The sequence below is a fragment of the Geotrypetes seraphini genome, chromosome 2 (assembly GCF_902459505.1).
Source record: "Geotrypetes seraphini chromosome 2, aGeoSer1.1, whole genome shotgun sequence".
Lineage (NCBI taxonomy): Eukaryota > Metazoa > Chordata > Amphibia > Gymnophiona > Dermophiidae > Geotrypetes > Geotrypetes seraphini.
The window spans coordinates 385,127,602-385,146,400 of NC_047085.1; the positions used below are offsets into that span (position 1 = coordinate 385,127,602).

Below are 18,799 nucleotides of genomic sequence, written 5' to 3' on the forward strand. Positions count from 1 at the left end.
AAAAGGTTTAATTGAACAAAGTATAAAGCTGTGCAGAGGTGACAGCTGTCTCCTAAGTTTTATTGTTTTGTGAGTCTGTCCAGTATTTTTTAAAGAACATTTGAGGACAGTTGAAAATTGGTGTATGATCTTCAGTTTTTATTAAATTGTTGGTCAATAAAATTGTTTTAAAAGAAGCATTTTATTTTTAACATTGGAATCTAGACTTGAGAGCTGAGATAGAATTTTTCCTTGACACTGAAAGAGATTTTATTAAGTTGTAGGTGGGTACAAGCATAGGGAAAACTTAATTATCTATTATTTTTTTTTATTTTACTTAGGTAGCTAGTGTCCACAGTAAAATTGTCTCCAATTAGAACAAGTTATAGGAATATAGGATCTTACCTTTTTGTGTTATTAAAGGTAGGGAGTAGGTGTAGTGGTTTGTTTTTTTTAAGCTGCTACATTTTCTAAGAGCACTGGTGTCCAATGGTTCCCATCAACAGAAGAAGAAAGAAAAAGAAGAGAACTACATACTTACCTGTTGATACTTAAAGGAATCCAGTTTTGGAAAACCACATTAGAATACCTGTAAGAGACAAAACCACACAAAGACTCAAATTCTTATAAAATAGATTTAGACTGATTATTTAAATCCTTGTACTTATCTGATTTTGTTGGAGGTATTATATAGTGAGAAAGTACTTACAGAATTTCTTAAAAGTAGAAACAGTAGGAATTCTCTCTCAGGAGGAGAACTAGGGTTACACGAAGCTCCTAACTTTTTTTTCTCCACCCTAAATCCAACCCCTGTTGTAACTTACTTTTATGCTCTCAAATTCAGATGTTCCGTGAAATTTTGAGTATACAAGGGGGCCGCAGAAAAGTTCTCAGCTCAACCAAGAAGAGAATGATGTGGAGCCATGAAACTTACAATTTATTTCATACTTTTCTTGACACTTTTCGTTTCATTTCATATCATTGAAACAAAAAGTGTTAAGAAAAGTGTGGAATAACTTGTAAGTTTCATGGCTTCACATCATTCTCTTCTTGGTTGGGCTGAGAACTTTTCAGCAGCCCCTGGTACATTTAAGCACCCATCCCTAAATTTTCAAAGAAGTCATTTTAGGAGTGTAATTCTCAAAATGAGATGCATAAATCTTTTGAATATCGGGAGTCTCCTTATTTGTGTCATAGATTTTCATATTAAATAAAGCACATTTGGGGGCAATGATGAGTAGACAATGTTAAAGTGAAACACTCAAAGAGATTTCATTAATATATCATACACAGGGGCTCATTTTCAAAAAAGAAAACCATCCAAAATGTGGCATAGAGGGGCAGATGGACGTTTTTTCTCGCCAAACCCTTCCAATTTGCTATTTTTAAAACCTATTTTCTAGATGGATTTCTATGGTGTTTGTCCACAGTGCATCTAAATCTCAAAGGGGCATGTTAGAGGTAGGGTCTGGGCAGGACTAGACCAGTCTTAATATTTGGATGTTTTTGTGCAATAATCAAAACATCTAAGAATACGTCCAGGGCACAGTTTAGATGTTTAGGGCTAGACCTGTTTTAAGAACAACCAAACAGGTTCCCAAACTAGCAGGATGACCACTAGAAGGATGAAGGCATGACCTACCTCCCCCAGTCCCCCAGTGGTCACTGAACCTTCCCATCGCCCAAAGATGTGAATGAAACAGTACATACCTGCCTGTATGATAGCTTCAGTCCTATTACTGTAGAGCAGCAAGCAGGTTCCTATAGTAGCCTGGTGGACGGTGTAGTGAACCACAGAGATGGGGGACTCAGGCCCTTACTCCACTCTAACCACTACACTTAGGGTAGATTATGAGAGCCTTCCAAACCCCATCCTAATCCCACTGTACCCATATATAGATGTGACCTGCAGGTATAAGAGCTATTGGTGTGGTGTACAGTTGAGTATAATGGGTTTTGGGTGGGTTTTGGATGGCTCACTATACAATATAAAGGGGCTATGCTGAGATGTGTACCTGGGATTTGTTATGTGTTCACTGCAGTGCCCCCTAAGGTGCTCTGCTGGGATGGCTGTGTGGCCAGTTTACTAAAAATGCAGGCCCCTCATACATCCCAAAGGCTTGTTTTGTGTGTTTTGGGAAAAACAAGATAAGATATTTTGCAGTTTTGAAAATGGGTATGTCTGCTAGTGTACTGGAGTTTTGTGCATTTTGCACCAAAAATCTAGACTCGGATTTAGGCGTCATATCGAAAATACCCTTCAAAATATACAAAAATGGCATAATACTGCCTGCACTCATTATAACAGTCCATTGTTTTTGTGTAGATTCTTCTCAGGGCTCTACAGATGGAGTTTTCATTTTTGAAGAATTTTCTGAAGACAACAGAACTTCTCGGGGATATGACGCAATTGTAGTGGAGCAGTGGACTGTCCTGGAAGTAAGTGTAGAATTCATTTCTGAATCAGCCTTACATTGGTATTGTATAGTGTTTATTTAGATTTAGCCTATGCCTTTTTGTTGGGGTTCATTGGGAGGGCATTCCCTGTCCCTAGAGGGCTTACCATCTAAAGGCCTCATTTAATACAGTGCCTTAGCCAGTTATGCATCGATGCACAGTAACATGCGTTAAACCTAATTAAGTGCATAATTAGTAAATAGCCTCTGTTCAGAATGAAGGAGCTTGCATTATATTGCATTAATGCATGTTAGTTGGTTAGCACACATTTTTAAATGAGACTCTAGGTTTGTGCCTAAGGCAACAGAAGATGAAATGGCATGCCCAGGGTCACAAGGAGCATCAACAGGATTTGAACTCGTTTCCCTGTTCTTAGCTTGCTGTTCTTACTAGTAGGTGATCCTCCGGTGCTCTATAAGAGTATAACAAAGTAACTGACAACAGATAAAAAACAGCAAGGTCCATCTAGTCTGCCCAGAAAAGTGGCTAGGTCTGTACTGCCACTCTGTGCACGTAACCGCCCATTTTTTGTACTCTAGTTGTGTGAATCATTTATGTTTTGAGTCAAAATATCCTATACTTTTATTCCATCCTCTTGCAATATAAGGATTCTGTGTTTATTCCACACCTTTTGGAATTAGAACATAAGAATAGCCTTACTGGGTCAGACCAAAGGTCCATCAAGCCCAGTAGCCCGTCCTCACGGTGGCCTATCCAGGTCACTAGTACCTGGCAAAAACCCAAGGAGTAGCAACATTCCATGCTATCGATCCAGGCAAGCATTTTTACCCCCCATTACCTTCTGCAGAAAAGCATCCCAGGCATAAAATGGTTTGGTGACAAGAATTGGATAAAGAAGATTTAAGCGTTTGAATTGCGGACTTTGCACTGTGGACTTTTTAAAATATTTTTTTCACGTGGGGATTTCACGTGGAACATCTGTATCATCTTTGAGATATGTGCTTTATTTCTTATGAACATACGTTTGATGTATTCTTTTGAACATTCTTCTTTGCCCCTAACCATTGGGCTGGCTTGGTTGGGCTGGTGCTATGATGTGACAAGTATATCAATGCCTGCCTGGTTGGTATACAGTACTGAGCACTTCACCTAATATTTCTTTGCTATGTGAGATTTTTCCTTTGTTGTTTGAATTGAAAAATCTAAAATTATTATTGTTTTGGTTTACTCCTACATTTTTGCTATTTTCATTATTGGTGACAATTCACCATGCGTCAGTTCATCACTGAGACACTTCATCACTGCAAAATTTGCCTTCTTGTCACAGTGCTCAGTTGTATTCATGTAATCCTCGTAGTATTTTTGAGGCCTTTTATGTGCATAAACAGGGCTTAAGTGTGAAAAATCCTTTACAAAATTACCACTTTAGAGGATAACTATAAGAAGAGACCTTGATTTAGGTGACAAGAACACTGTTGCTCTGTGCCTAAATATGAGCCTCGTGAAAATTTTATGTGGATGTTTTACACCCCTCTCTTTTATAAAGCCACTCATGGGAATTCTAGGAGCATCGGAGTTAATACCACCTTGGCTGGCGATAAAAAAAGCCTAATTCAGCTTCGTTAAAGGGGGGGAGGGGGTTAGTGAGGCTCATATGTAGGTGCAAAATAGAAGGCACCAATGTGCACTGGCACTTCCAGGTTCCTGTGGACATGCACACAAAAAAGCCAGCACACTCCCCCCCCAGCCCCATTTACCTCAACTTTTCCACGTATATCATTTGAATGCATTTAGCTTGAATACCCAATGAACTGTCACTTTACAAGGTGCAAGAAAACTTTTATTTTTCTCCAGACCTGAGCCTGTTTCCTGACATGCTCAGGGAAGGCAAAACAATTGCTTAATTCTTAGAGCATCAATTCAGTTCCACATTTCAGTCTTCATTTATCACAGAACTTCACTCACTCCTAACACTGAGTTCCACAATATTCAAATTAGTGAGGTTGGTTTAAATTAGACAGCACCTTTAACATCCAACTCTTCAATATATATAGCAAGCTTCTCCTCCTGCCAGTCTCTCTCTGGAAACCTCTTGTCAGCCATCACCTTGGCACTTTTAAATGCCTCCCCTTCTCTTCCAAGGCTTCCGTCTAGCCCACAACTAGGAAAAGTTTCTTTGTGGAGGTTTCTTCCACAGGGACCTCTCCTTCTGGGACTCAGCAGGGTTGCTGAACCCAGTGCATCCTGGGACCTTTAGTTTATCCTCTCTTGGGCTAGCACCTCCTGCTGCCCAGTGGTACAACTGCAGTCCCAGTGAGGGAGAATCTTTGATTCCTTCACAATTAGTCACAATTTTGTTTTTTTGAGGGGCTGATAAATTTGAATCACTAGACTCAGGCAGGCCAACTTTATTTCAAGGGATTGATTTAGCAAAAATGTACCGTATATGCTTAAATATAAACTGATCCGAATATAAGCCAAGGTGACCTTTTTCTCCCCCAAAAAGAAGGAAAAAATGATGACTCAAATATAAACTAAGATTAGAAATTTGGGTGATCCTGGTGAGCCAGACTACAAAAACTTGGGAATATCCACTGTTTTTTTCTAGGTTAAGCAGCATAAAATCTGTTTTATTTTTTGGGGATCTTCCCAGAAAATTGTGACCTGGATTAGCCGCTGCTGGAAACAGGATACTGGGCTTGACAGACCTTTAGTCTGTCCCAGTATGGCAACTCTTATGTTCTTGATTAAGAGAATAGACAGCAAAATCTGATGTCACTTTCCATGTGAACTAGGAATATAAAAAACAGACCTGAATTCTATAATTACAAACACTGATTTACATTGAGGGATGATCATCTAAGAATAAACAATTAATAGAATGTAAACATATTGTAAAAAAAAATAAAAATAAAAATAAAAAACATCAAAAATCTTGCTGTACATCATAGCAGTTTCCTGGGAAACAATAGGAAAATTGTGTTGTTTTAATAGTTATTCAATATTTCACAGCACAGGACCTCTAAGTTTGGACTTCTTTAAAGACTTTTAAAAAAAATTTAATTGATGCTACCCCACTTCCTCTTTGTCCTTCTACTCACGAGCAAGTTAATTATAAACCATTCTGATATTTAAACAGGCATGGAATTAGAAATCAGATATTCTCCTCCCCCAGCCAGCATCGTGCTTACCGTTGGTACCAAAGAAACTTGCTGTTGAACACCAGCATGCCTAGCCTCCATACAGCAACCCCCCCTCCTCCAATATGAACATTGGCGCCCCTATCCTCCGTGCACATGCCCCCCCCTGTGATGAACCCAGATACCGCTATCCTCTGTGCACACAAACCCCCACTGCTGCCACCCTCTTTAATGCAGGCCCCCCTTTCCAACATTGCGCTTACCATTAGTACTGGAAACCTGCTGCTGCCATCAGTGCTGTATTCTGATCCAGTCCGGGCCTTGAGCATCTGTGCATGCTCAAAGCCTGCCAGCTCCCTCCCCCTCCAAGATTCTCAGAGAAGGCGGGAGCAGACAGGCCTTGTCATGCACAAATGCTCAAGGCCCTGCAGCGGATCAGAATATGGCATTGACGGCGGCAACAGGTTTTCAGTACAAATGGTAAGTGTGATGGGGAGGGGGGAATGCATGGAGGAGGGTGGAGGTGGTGGGGGATTGTGTGCACGGAGGCTAGCAGCACCGAGGTTCATCACAGGGGACATGTATGGAGGATAACCATGCTGGTGTTCAGCGGGAAGAGCAGGGGGGTATTGTTCTATTGAAGATTGCAGCACTGCTGGTCATCAGTAGTTGAATGAAGGACAGCCGCACCATCGGCCGGGTGGTAGCTCAAATATAAACCGAGACCCCCATTTTTTAGGACCAAAAATCTCAGTTTATATTCAAGTATATACGGTATTTGCTGATATAGACAAATACCATATATACTCGAATATAAACTGAGATTTCAAGTCTTCCCCTGCTCTGTAGTACTCTGCCTAGGGTTACCAGATTATAGTTAAATAAAATATGGACCCATAGCCCCTCCCCCAGGCCATCCCAGTTCTGCCTGATTATGCCAACATCATGCTTCAGCATCGCCCCCCAGTCCCACCCTTTCTACCTGTTCTCATCAGTCGGGAGGCCATGCGCAGATGCAATGTGAAGAAGAAGCTTTTCAAAACCTGGATAAAGTGCTGGGTTTTGAAAAGCTGTCCGGATGCCTGGACATGCCCTCTAAAAAGAGGACGTATCTGGGTAAATCTGGACATCTGGTAACCCTAACTCCGCTCCCCTCTCCCAGACTACCTTAAGCCCTGGTGGTCCAGTGGTAAACTGGAACAGGAGTTATCCTTCCCGCTTCCTGTCCTGGCTAGTTCTGCTCCACCCTGCCTCCCTCCCAACCTCGGACTCATCCACAGCCTACCTTTGACATATTGATGGTCCAGAGGTGAACCAGGACAGGAGCAATGTTCCTATGCTCCTGCCCCATGCAGACTCGCTGTTGAAAATGGCTGCCCTGATTTCCCATAGCAACCTCGCAACTCCAGTTCATCTCTGGACCACCAGGGCATCAGAAATAGGACCATAGGGTGGGAAAGAGGTGGGTTGGAGCAGAGCTGGCTGGGTGGATCACCAGGGCTTAAGGAAGGCCTGTAGGAGGCTTTCAATGGCTTGGGCCTGGGGTGGCCAGGCTGGGTCTGGAGCTTGGGCTGAGGTGGCCAGGCTGGGAAGGTAAGATTATTGGTGCCCAGAGAGGGGGAGGGGTGGGAGAAAAGAGAGAGATCATTAACATACTTGCATATAAACTCTTTGTTTATATTCGAGTCGACCTTTTTCTCTTCTTTTGGGGAAAAAAGTTACCTCAGTTTATATTCGGATTGGTTTATATTCGAGCATATACAGTAATATTATAGCCCACTGTTCTTCAACCACCAGTCCGCAGGAAATTTCTGCCGGCAAGATTAAAGTGACCATAGGTCTGTTTTCAGACCTCCTGTCCCGTTGTCCCCACACACAGCTTCGGGACAGCGTCCCGAAGCTAAGCTCTGGGATAACGGGACAGGCGATCATTTCCTGTCCCTCCCTCCTTCCTTTCCCCGGGTCCCCTTCTCTTACTGCCCTGCCGCTGCTGCTAAAGCTGACAGGAAGTCTTTTTCCCAACGTCAATTCTGACATCGGAGAGGACGTTCTGGGCCAGCCAATCGCTGCCTGGCTGGCCCAGAACGTCCTTTCCAATGTCAGAATTGACGTTGGAAAGAAGACTTCCTGTCAGCTTTAGCAGCAGGGCGGTAAGAGCAGGGGAAAGGAAGGAGGGAGGCTTTTTTTTTTTTTTTTTTTTGCGGGGCAGGGAGGGAAGGAGGTAGGCAGGCAAGCGGGCTGGCTTTGGCCAGGGAGGGAGAGAGAGAGGTAGACAGGCAGGCAGGCTGGCTTCGGGGGTGGGGGTGGAACAAAGTGTGGAAGGCAGTGAGAGGGACATAGGAAGGAGGCACAGGGGGCACTAAAGAGATATGAAGGAGGCACTGGGGACATTAAAGACAGGAAGAGGCACTAAGGACATGGGAAGGAGGCACTGGGGGCACTAAAGACATGGGATGGAGGCACTGGGGACACTAAAGACATGGGAAGGAGGCACTGGGGAACTAAAGACATGGGAAGGAGGCACTGGGGGCACTAAGGACATGGGAAGGAGGCACCGGAGGCACTAAGGACCAGTGTTCCCTCTAAGCGGGCGGGTGTTGTGAGCAAACTTTTTTCACTGTGAGCTAAAAATATCGGGCGCCAGCAAGTTATGAGCCAAATAAATATGTTGTCAAAGTTGCTGATACATGAGGACGAGGTATTCAAAGGAATTTTAGGCCTACACGCTAAATTAAATAACGTTAAATAATATTTTTAAGAACACAGAAATTGTAGGGATGAAATGATATCTTAATAAATGTTTTACAACAAATGTAGTTATGTCTGTTACATCCATATGTGTAAACTGTAAATTAAAAACAGTCCAGAAGACAATACGTTTGATGCTTTCAATTTCTAGACCAGTGTTTTTCAACCTTTTTTGGGCAAAGGCACACTTGTTTCATGAAAAAAATCACGAGGCACACCACCATTAGAAAATGTTAAAAAATTTAACTCTCTGCCTATATTGACTATATATAAAGTAATTCTCTTGAATAGGAATCAAATAAACACAAAGAAAGTATTTTATAATTACTTTATTATGAAATAAAAATTATAAAAATTATAAAATACTTTATTCAGTGCGAAACCTGGGCCTGTTTGGCTGAACACAAAGCTGATATTCTGGCTGGAATGGAAGAAAGACACACACGTAGCTCTTCGTCAACAGCTCTCAGTCTCTCTCTGTATTTGGTTTTTATAGCATACAAAAATAGACAAATATACCCTCCATCCTTTTTATTAAACCACAATAGCAGTTTTTAGCGCAGGGAGCTGCGCTGAATGCCCAGCACTGCTCTTGACGCTCATAGGCTCCCTGCGCTAAAAACCACTATTGCGGTTTAGTAAAAGGGGACCATATTGTAAAATATAGACAGCAGATATAAATTCAGAACTGTGCATAGTAAGTGAAGGGAAGTTTTCATCTCTGGGAATTTACCCAGTTAACTATTAAGTTATTTGGGCAAATTCCTTTGAAAACTGTGGTAATACTGCCTCCACTTTGCTAAATTTAAAATAAAATCATTTTTCCTACCTTGTCTGGTGATTTCTGGTTGCACTTTCTTCTTCTGACTGTGCATCCAATCTTTCTTCCCTTCTATCAGCCTGTATGCTTTCTCTCCTCCACACCTCATTCCCTCCCCCAACTTTTTCTTCCTCTCTCCCTGACCTTTCTTTCTTTTTTTCTGTTTCTCTTCTTTCCTTCTGTTTCCCTGCCTGCCCCCTTTCTTTCTTTCTCCCAGCCTCCTGTCCAGCAGTAACTCTCTTCCCTTCCTCCCCTCCCAGCAGCATCTCTCCGTCTCCCTCTCCAGTAGCAGCTGTCCCTTTTTTTTCCTTGCCCAGCAGCTTCCCAGATTCCTTTCCCTCCTCCCCTCCCAGAAGCATCTCTCCTTCTTCTCCCTCTCCAGTAGCAGCTGTCCCTTTTTTTATCTTGCGTGGCAGCTTCCCAGATTCCTTTCCCTCCTCCCCTCCCAGAAGCATCTCTCCGTCTCCTTCTCCCTCTCCAGTAGCAGCTGTCCCTTTTTTTCCTAGCCCAGCAGCTTCCCAGATTCCTTTCCCTCCTCCCCTCCCAGAAGCATCTCTCCTTCTTCTCCTTATCCAGTAGCAGCTGTCCCTTTTTTTCCTTGCCCAGCAGCTTCCCAGATTCCTTTCCCTCCTCCCCTCCCAGAAGCATCTCTCCTTCTTCTCCCTCTCCAGTAGCAGCTGTCCTTTTTTTTCCTGGCCCAGCAGCTTCCCAGATTCCTTTCCCTCCTCCCCTCCCAGATGCATCTCTCCTTCTCCTTCTCCCTCTCCAGTAGCAGCTGTCCCTTTTTTTTCCTGGCCCAGCAGCTTCCCAGATTCCTTTCCCTCCTCCCCTCCCAGAAGCATCTCTCCTTCTCCCTTTCCAGTAGCAGCTGTCCCTTTTTTCCCCTGCCCAGCAGCTTCCCAGACTGATAGTGGTTTTCTCCCCTCCCAGCAGCTCTTCTTACTTCCCAGCGCAGCGATTCACGAAGGCAGCCTCGGGTCCTTTGTTGTGTCGCGCCGCCTCTGAGGAAAGAGGAAGTTGCATCATCAGAGGCAGCCGCGACTCAGCAAAAGCCCCGAGGCTGCCTTCGTGAATCGCTGCGCTGGGAAGTAAAGGAGAGCTGCAGAGAGGGGAGAAAGCCACTGTCGGAGGCTCCCCAAGATCTCTCCGGCCCAGCGCACGCTTCCGATGCTGATGCAGGAAGTTCAAATGAGTCAATCTTGCCGGTCCTGCGCTGTGACGAGAAACTTGTGCGCTGCGACCTAATATTTTGTGCGCCAGCGCACGCCAGCGCAGCTTAGAGGGAACACTGCTAAGGACATAGGAAGGAAAAAGGGAGGGAATAGAAAGGGACAATTCTTGGGCCTGAGTGCAGAAAGAAAGAAATGAAAGAAAGGATACACAGACAGAAGGAAACGCAACCAGAGACTCATGAAATCACCAGACAGCAATCTGAAGCCATCTGCACAGTGCGCAGCAGCCTCGAAAAAAGCCAACAGGATGCTGGGCATCATAAAGAGGGGCATAACAACCAGGACGCGGGAAGTCATCATGCCATTGTATCGAGCGATGGTGCGTCCACATCTGGAATACTGCGTTAAGTATTGGTCGCCGCACCTCAAGAAGGACATGGCGGTACTTGAGAGAGTCCAAAGGAGAGCAACGAAACTGGTAAAAGGGCTGGAACACTGCCCATACGCCGAGAGGTTGGATAGGCTGGGGCTCTTCTCTCTGGAAAAAAGGAGGCTCAGGAGAGATATGATAGAGACCTTCAAGATCATGAGGGGCATAGAGAGGGTGGATAGGGACAGATTCTTCAGACTGAAGGGGACAACAAGTACGAGGGGGCATTCGGAGAAACTGAAGGGAGATAGGTTCAAAACAAATGCAAGGAAGTTTTTTTTCACCCAAAGGGTCGTGGACACTTGGAATGCGCTACCGGAGGAAGTGATCAGGCAGAGTACGGTACAGGGATTCAAACAGGGATTGGACGGATTCCTGAGGGATAAAGGGATCGTGGGATACTGAGGGAGGAGCTGGGATGTAACACAAGTATAGAAAGCTAACCAGGTAATAAGTATAGAAACCCAACCAGGTCGTGAATGTGCAAGACCGGAGGGTTAGGACTTCGATGGGAAGATAGGACTTTAATGGGAAACCAAGGAGCCGAGAGGGCCCCTTCTGGTGATTCAGACAGGTCGTGACCTGTTTGGGCCGCCGCGGGAGCGGACTGCCGGGCAGGATGGACCTATGGTCTGACCCGGCGGAGGCACTGCTTATGTTCTTATGTAAGAAAAATGATTTTATTTTCAATTTAGTGATCAAAACGTGTCAGTTTTGAGAATTTATATCTGCTGTCTATATTTTGCACTATATTTGTCTATTTTTCTATAGTTACTGAGGCGACCGAGCTCGCAGAGATGGGGCAGAAACGGGGTTTTTAAATTTTAGTCCTAGTAGTTTGCTGGTTCACAAAATAATTCTTTTATTTCTGCCGGTCCACGGGTGTAAAAAGGTTGAAAAACACTGTTATAGCCTATATTTTTTTTAAAAAAGTTGCTGAGAAGCTATTATGAAAGCTGGCAACCCTGAATAAATGGTCTTTACCTGGAGTTTTAGGCCTGCTCTCTATTCTTACACAGACTGCATTATCAGATGGGTACAATAAGCAGGAGGCTTATTTTCACTTTTTTGGACACTACTGCTTTCAGGCTCCGTCCCAATTCTTTCAGGATCCTTCTTCAAGTACTGCCCAAACCTAACCACAAAACAACAGTTGATTAGATTTTTTAATGTAATTTAATTTTGCATTTCTATTCTATTTCATCTCAAAATAGTTCAGTATGAATTATAAAAGCCAAAGAAACATAAAAATTAGCATATAAGTCATAATAAGCATATAAAAAACAGATGTCCCTTACTCATACCATCCTCCTCCAATTCATATAAACTCAGTTTTACAATTCACAGGCTGCAAACCTGACATTTTCTTACTATTCATTTAGTCCTTTTATTAAGGTGCACTAATCGATTTAGCACCCATTAAATGCTCGGATGCCCATAGAATATAATGGATGTCTTAGCATTTAGCATGTGCTAAATCAGTTAGCGCACCTTAATAAAAGGACCCCTTAGCTACTTTTAAAATAAAAATGTTTTCAGCAAACATCAAAATTTTATATATTCATCTGCCCTTTAGATCTTTTCTGGTAGAGTACCATGCCACTGGTTCCTGGAATGAAAACAGTCTCTCCACATTTCTTTTATAATGAAATTTAGTAACATTAAATTAGTTCCACAACATCCTCTTTGTTACTAGAATTTCAACCTGACATACAGTACCTCCAATTCTCCTAAAGCAGCAGTAGCGGTGGCTGGACAGCAGAGGCAGCACTCTGAATGGGCTGCTCATAGCCTGCCTTGCTGAGGCTTTCCCTCTGCCACATCATCAGTGATGTCACTGATGATGCGGCAGAGGGAAGCCTTGGGAGGGCATGCCGCAATCAGCTCGTTCACAGCGCTGCTGCTGCTTTGCAAGGCCTGGAGGTATGTCAGGTCTCTTGGTGCAGGGCCGCCATCAGAAATTTCTGGGCCCCTTACTGAGCAATCCTATTGGGCCCCCCCCCACGCACCCCTTTCCCCCCCATTTTGCTATCAGGAAATTGGCAGGGAACAAAAAAATGAATGACAACAGTGTTTATTGTTGTGCACAGCAGAAGCATAATAAAGGAATTTGTGCTATGGTGGCCTAGGACCAATGTTCCCTCTAAGGATTGATGAGGTGTGTGCAAAAAAAAATATGCATGAGCGACAAGTTACATACTCCACAAATTTATGAGCAGGCACGGAGTACGCATTTTTAAACAAATGTAGTTTATCCTTGTACTCCTTATGTATTTTTAATCATCTATGGATATGTTTGTATGTTTATTGTTCAAATGGTTTTATTTATTTCCCCAAATTTATTTTTGTTATACGCATTGAAAATATTTGATATTGCGTTTAAATCAAAATCTCAATAAACTTGAAACGAGTGCCCATGAGATTGTGGGAGGGTTAAATACTCAAAGCTTAGAAGAATAACAATTTACTTAAAGTTTTTGCTACGCCAGCTTTCTGGTATCTTTACATACAGTGGCATACCTAGCATATGTAACACCCGGGGCCCATCATTTTTTGGCACCCCCCCCCCCCATCTGTAAGAAAAACATGATTTTTAGTAACAAACCACACGTCACACATGAGTACCTAGGAAAAGGCAGCATCTTACATATTGCAGTGAGCAGTACATCAATACACCCATTGTAAAACTAAACAAGCCAGACCAGCACAGATCAATCCTACACCGTCAATCCTAACAGAAAACCATGTCTTTCGAACACACAGAACACAGAAAACACCTTCGCCTAGTATGGAATATGTCATCACAAACTAACCCCTCATCCTTTTACAAAACTGTAGTGTGGATTTTAGCCATGGTGGGAACAGCCCTGACGCTCATAGAATTCTGAGCATCAGAGCTGCTACCACCATGGCTGGCGCTAAACACAGTTTTGTAAAAGGGGGGATAAAATAGAAATACACAGCTTCAACGCTCTAGCTCAGGGGTGCCGAAACTTTTGGGGCTTGCGAGCTACTTTAAAATGACCAAGTCAAAATGATCTACCAACAATAAAATTAAAAAACATAAAGCACACTATAGGCTGAAAAAATGTTAATTATCATTCCTATTCTGGGTTTTTTTCAAAGAGGTCAAGGCAGATGACTCTATGCATTGTCACCTCAGTAACAACCATACAAAAATATACCCCCCTTCCTTTTTATTAAACCATAATAGAAGTTTTTAGCGCAGGGAACTGCGCTAAATGCCCAGCGCTGCTCTCGACGCTCATAGGCTCCCTGCGCTAAAAAACACTATTGCGATTTAGTAAAAGGGGGCCATAGTGCAAAATATAGACAGCATATATAAATTCAGACACATTTTGATCACTAAATTTAAAATAAAATCATTTTTCCTACCTTGTCTGGTGATTTCATGAGTCTCTGGTTGCACTTTCATCTTCTGACTGTGCATCCAATCTTTCTTCCCTTCTTTCAGCCTGTATGCTTCCTCTCCTCCAGATCTCATTCCCTCCCCCAACTATTTCTTCCTCTCTCCCTGCCCTTTCTTTCTTTTTTCTCTCTTGATGCCCCCTTTCTTTTTTTCTGTTTCCCTTCTGTCTCACTGCCTGCCCCCTTTCTTTCTCCCTACCCTCCACAAAGCCACTGCTGCCACCATTGGGGGAAACAGGCCCCAAAGCCACTGCCGCAACCATCCGGGGAAACAGGCCCCAAAGCCACCACCGCGGCTGCCCCAAGCTCTCTCTGCTTCCCACCGGACCAACCAGCAATCCCCCGACGTCAATTCTGCCTTTGGAGAGGAAGTTCCGCCCATCCAGGCAGCGATTGGCTGGCCCGAACTTCCTCTCCGACTGCAGCCTTAGGGCGAGTGCACAGCCGGGGCGGAGCGCCCCCCCCCCCCCCCCCCCCCCCCCGTGGTAGGACACTGGAGATGTGGCAGCGGCTCCTCTCACGAATCCCCACCTGCGTCGGAAATCCGATGCAGTCGGGGATCTTGAGAGGAGCCGCCGCTGCATCTTTTAACTTTAAAATACAGGCCGCCGCTTCCTCTCACCTCCTCCCGCCCTCGAGTGAACGACAGGAGACAAAGTATGAGCGACGCCACTGAAAATAGTGAGCGATCGCTCATGCGCTCACCTTACACTGCATAGGACCCGGGGGGAGCCCGGGCCCCCTGTCAGCTCCGGGCCCCTGAATGCAGGACTGGTAGTACTGCCCTGATGGCGGCCCTGTCTTGGTGGGTGGGTCGGTGGGGTGCTGCTTCACAGTGGGATAGGAGGGAGTGATGAAAAACTATTGCACAGGGGGATGGGTGGGATGGATGGAAAATTACTATACAGGGGGATGGGACAGAGGGATGGAAAGCTGCTGCACAGGGGAATGGGTGGAAGGGGAATAAAGCTGCTGCTCGCAGGGATGGGAGGGGAGGAAAGATGCTGCACATAGGGGGAGAGAGGAAGAATTGTTGGGGTGGAGGAGAGGAAGGGAGTTCAACAAATAGGTAGAAAGGGATGAGAGGGAGACATGCATGGAGAAGAGAGAGGGAGAAATGTTGGACATAGGGTGGAGGACAGAGAGAGATGGTGCATGGGGAGAGAGAGATGGTGCATGGGGAGACAGAAAGAAATGTTGCACATGATAATGAAGGGAGGAAGACAAAGATGCTGCATGGAGGGGAGTAAAAAGGTTTGACTCAAGGAAAAAGGCAGGGTGAGAGAGAGAGATGGTAGATAGTGGGAAATAAACAAATGTTGAATATGGCAGTGGAAGGTAGAAAAAAATAATTTTATTTTCTATTTTGTGATTACAATATGTCAAATTTGAAATGTGTTTTCTGCCAGAGCTGGTGTTAGCGAACATGAACTAGACCAGAAATGGACAACTCCGGTCCTCAAGGGCCGGAATCCAATCGGGTTTTCAGGATTTCCCCAATGAACATGCATACACTGCTTTCAATGCATATTCATTGGGGAAATCCTGAAAACCCGATTGGATTCCGGCCCTCGAGGACGGAAGTTGCCCACCCCCGAACTAGACCTTAACAGAGAGAAGAAAAGTCTTGTTTGTTTATTTTGTTTATACCACAGCACCGGTGGGGTTGGAGAGGGCAAATGTGGGTGGCGTGGGTAGAAAGGCTGCAAAATAAACCCACCAGGATGTTTGGAAAAAAAACAACAACCCAAAAACACCCAATTGGTTAGGGAAATTGAATCAAAAAATCAATTCAGTAGGCCAAATTGAACTGAAAATTTTTTTCCCTGAATCAGGCAGCACTACTGTGCAGGGCATCATGAATGAGGGGGTACTGCTATAGTGATATGCTACCCCATATCCTTCCACATAATGTGGACCAGGAAAAGAGGGGAGTGGGGGTATAATGGTACTGGTCAGAGAATGGAGGAGAAAGAAGGGAGTGTTTGGTAAAAGGAGAGATTAGAAACATAGAAAAAGACTGCAGAAAAGGGCCATAGCCCATCAAGTCTGCCCACTCTAATGACCCACCCCCCCCTGCCCACTCTAATGCCCCCCCCCCCGCCGCCCACTCTAGTGCCCCCCCCCCCGGCTTTACCCTCCAAGAGATCCCACATGTACATCCCATTTACTTTTGAAATCTAGCACGCTGCTGGCCTCAATCACCTGTAGTGGAAGTTCATTCCAACGATCGACCACCCTTTCGGTGAAAAAATACTTTCTGGAGTCTCCATGAAATTTCCCTCCCTTGATTTTCAGCGGATGCCCTCTTGTGGCCGAGGGTCCTTTAAGGTAGAAAATATCATCTTCCACCTTGACACGGCCCGTGATATATTTATACGTCTCGATCATGTCTCCTCTCTCTCTTCGTTCCTCGAGTGAATACAGCTGCAATTTATTCAGCCTTTCTTCATACGGGAGATCCTTGAGCCCCATGACCATTCTGGTGGCCATCCGTTGAACCGACTCAATTCTCAGCACATCTTTTTGATAATGTGGTCTCCAGAATTGTACACAATATTCCAGATGAGGTCTCACCATGGATCTGTACAACGGCATTATGACTTCGGGCTTCCTGCTGACAAAACCCCTACGGATACAACCCATCATTTGTCTTGCCTTGGATGAAGCCTTCTCCATCTGATTGGCAGTTTTCATGTCATCGCTAATGATCACCCCCAAATCACGTTCTGCTTTGGTCCTGGCTAAGGTCTCACCATTTAGTGTGTAAGTTCTGCACGGATTTCTGCTGCCAAGGTGCATGACTTTACATTTTTTAGCATTGAAGCTTAGCTGCCAAGTCGACGACCAGTGTTCCAAAAGAAGTAGGTCCTGCGTCATACTGTCGGGCAAAGTGTTTTTACTTACTAAGTTACATAGTTTGGTGTCATCGGCAAATAATGATATTTTACCTTTAAGCCCTTGGGTCAGGTCACTCACGAATATGTTGAAGAGGATCGGGCCCAAGACCGAGCCCTGGATGTTGTGCTGGAGTCACCATTAATAAAGGAGGGGGCTTTGTGCCAATGTTGTTACCACCAAATGAGAGAGTGTGGTGCAGTGGTTAAAGCTGCAGCTTCAGCACCCTGAGGTTGTGGGTTCAAATCCACGCTGCTCCATGTGACCCTGGGCAAGTCACTTAATCCCCCCATTGCCCTAGATACATTAGATAGATTGTGAGCCCACCAGGACAGACAGGGAGAAATGCTTGCATACCTGAATAAATTCATGTAAACTGTTCTGATCTCCCTTGGATAAATACATTTTTGCAAAAGGCACTAGAGTCAGTGCTACTCAGTACTCCACAGAGCAAGCACGTACTCTGTAACTGCTACAGCTTTAGCAGGTGGACTGGCACACAGTGGATTGGATGCACACCTTTTTAGGTTCACTGATTTCCTTTTAGGGATTTTAATTCTGAGAGTAAGAAGCACCACCACCACCTAGCTAGATCCCAACTAGTAAAACAGATTTTAGGCTGCTTATCCTAGGAATAAGCAGTGGAGTTCCCCAAGCATGGACCTCTTTTAGGAAACTATTCACGCCTTTTTTAACCCCTGCTAAGCTAACTGAATTTACCACATTCTCCAGAAACAAATTCCAGAGTTTAATTACACATTGTGGATTGGTGGAATTTGTAGTGCTACCCCTAGCAAGTCCTCCCTGTGTGGCACCCCCTGCTGTGCTTTTCAATTAAGGACAGCCTGGCCAGTTGTGTTCACCAAGTACTATGTTTTAATTTCCTTTATATAGATTTGGTAATTTGTGGTGAGTCAAGCACCCCCCCCCCCTGTTATTTTGAATGAGCAAGTGGCTCCTTATGCTTCTTCAAGGCCACATAGATCTTCTCAGCATCATTTATTCTCTGCAGTTTTTCCCTATGATTTGAGTTTAGGTATTTGAATGGGTTTTGCGTTCAGGCCCTATTCTCTGGAAAGCCAAACCAACCAAGCTGCAATCAGAATTTATATTGCAGGTTCAAATAAGGACTGAAATATTGATTTCTCATATAGAACATGATGCAGTTGTTGAACAGCCGACTATAGGTACTGAACGGCAGGCATGCATGTATAGCTGGCCTTCCTTCCCAGACTGTTGCATTTGTCTTTCTGAATTTTGGATTGTAATTTTTGTGTTTCTTATGTCTTTGTCTGTGTTTTTATCTTTGTCTATGTTTGTTTGCGTTGCGTTTTGTTTTTTTTTAATCATTTTATATGGTATACTGCAAATGGCAGTATACCAAATCAATAAATACAGTTTTGGTGGAGGAATAACCCCTCATTTCCATAGGACAGTCCTTCATGTGTATGTGGAGGCACCCAGATGTTTGTGTTCTTATGCTAATGTTGTTCTGGACTGCTGTAACATGCACAGTAAGACCTTCCTGCATAGGTTATTAATTCTAGCCTGCAACATGAGTGTTTTAACTTGCACACTAAAATTTATTCATAGTCCCTTAGGTCTCTTTAATTTGAGCACTAAAGATTCTTGTAGGTCCGATAGCTGCTGCTCTGTTTGGATAAAATGTCAGTTTGAAGAGGATGTAAGCCTTGCAGCTGCCACACTATGTGGCCCTGGCAGATATCAGACAGAAAACAACAGCTTTATGTTGTGAAACCATTTC

At 44.2% G+C, this 18,799-nt stretch overlaps 1 protein-coding gene across 3 annotated transcripts in view; it reads left to right on the plus strand.

Annotated features, from left to right (window-relative positions):
• Positions 1–18,799, plus strand: part of RFTN1 (raftlin, lipid raft linker 1) — a 330,337-nt gene that overhangs the window by 265,333 nt on the left and 46,205 nt on the right. For all 3 annotated transcript variants that reach the window (XM_033930710.1, XM_033930712.1, XM_033930711.1), the window contains one exon: positions 2,306–2,418. In XM_033930710.1, coding sequence (XP_033786601.1) covers positions 2,306–2,418 — 113 coding nt within the window. The remainder of the gene's footprint in view (positions 1–2,305; positions 2,419–18,799) is intronic.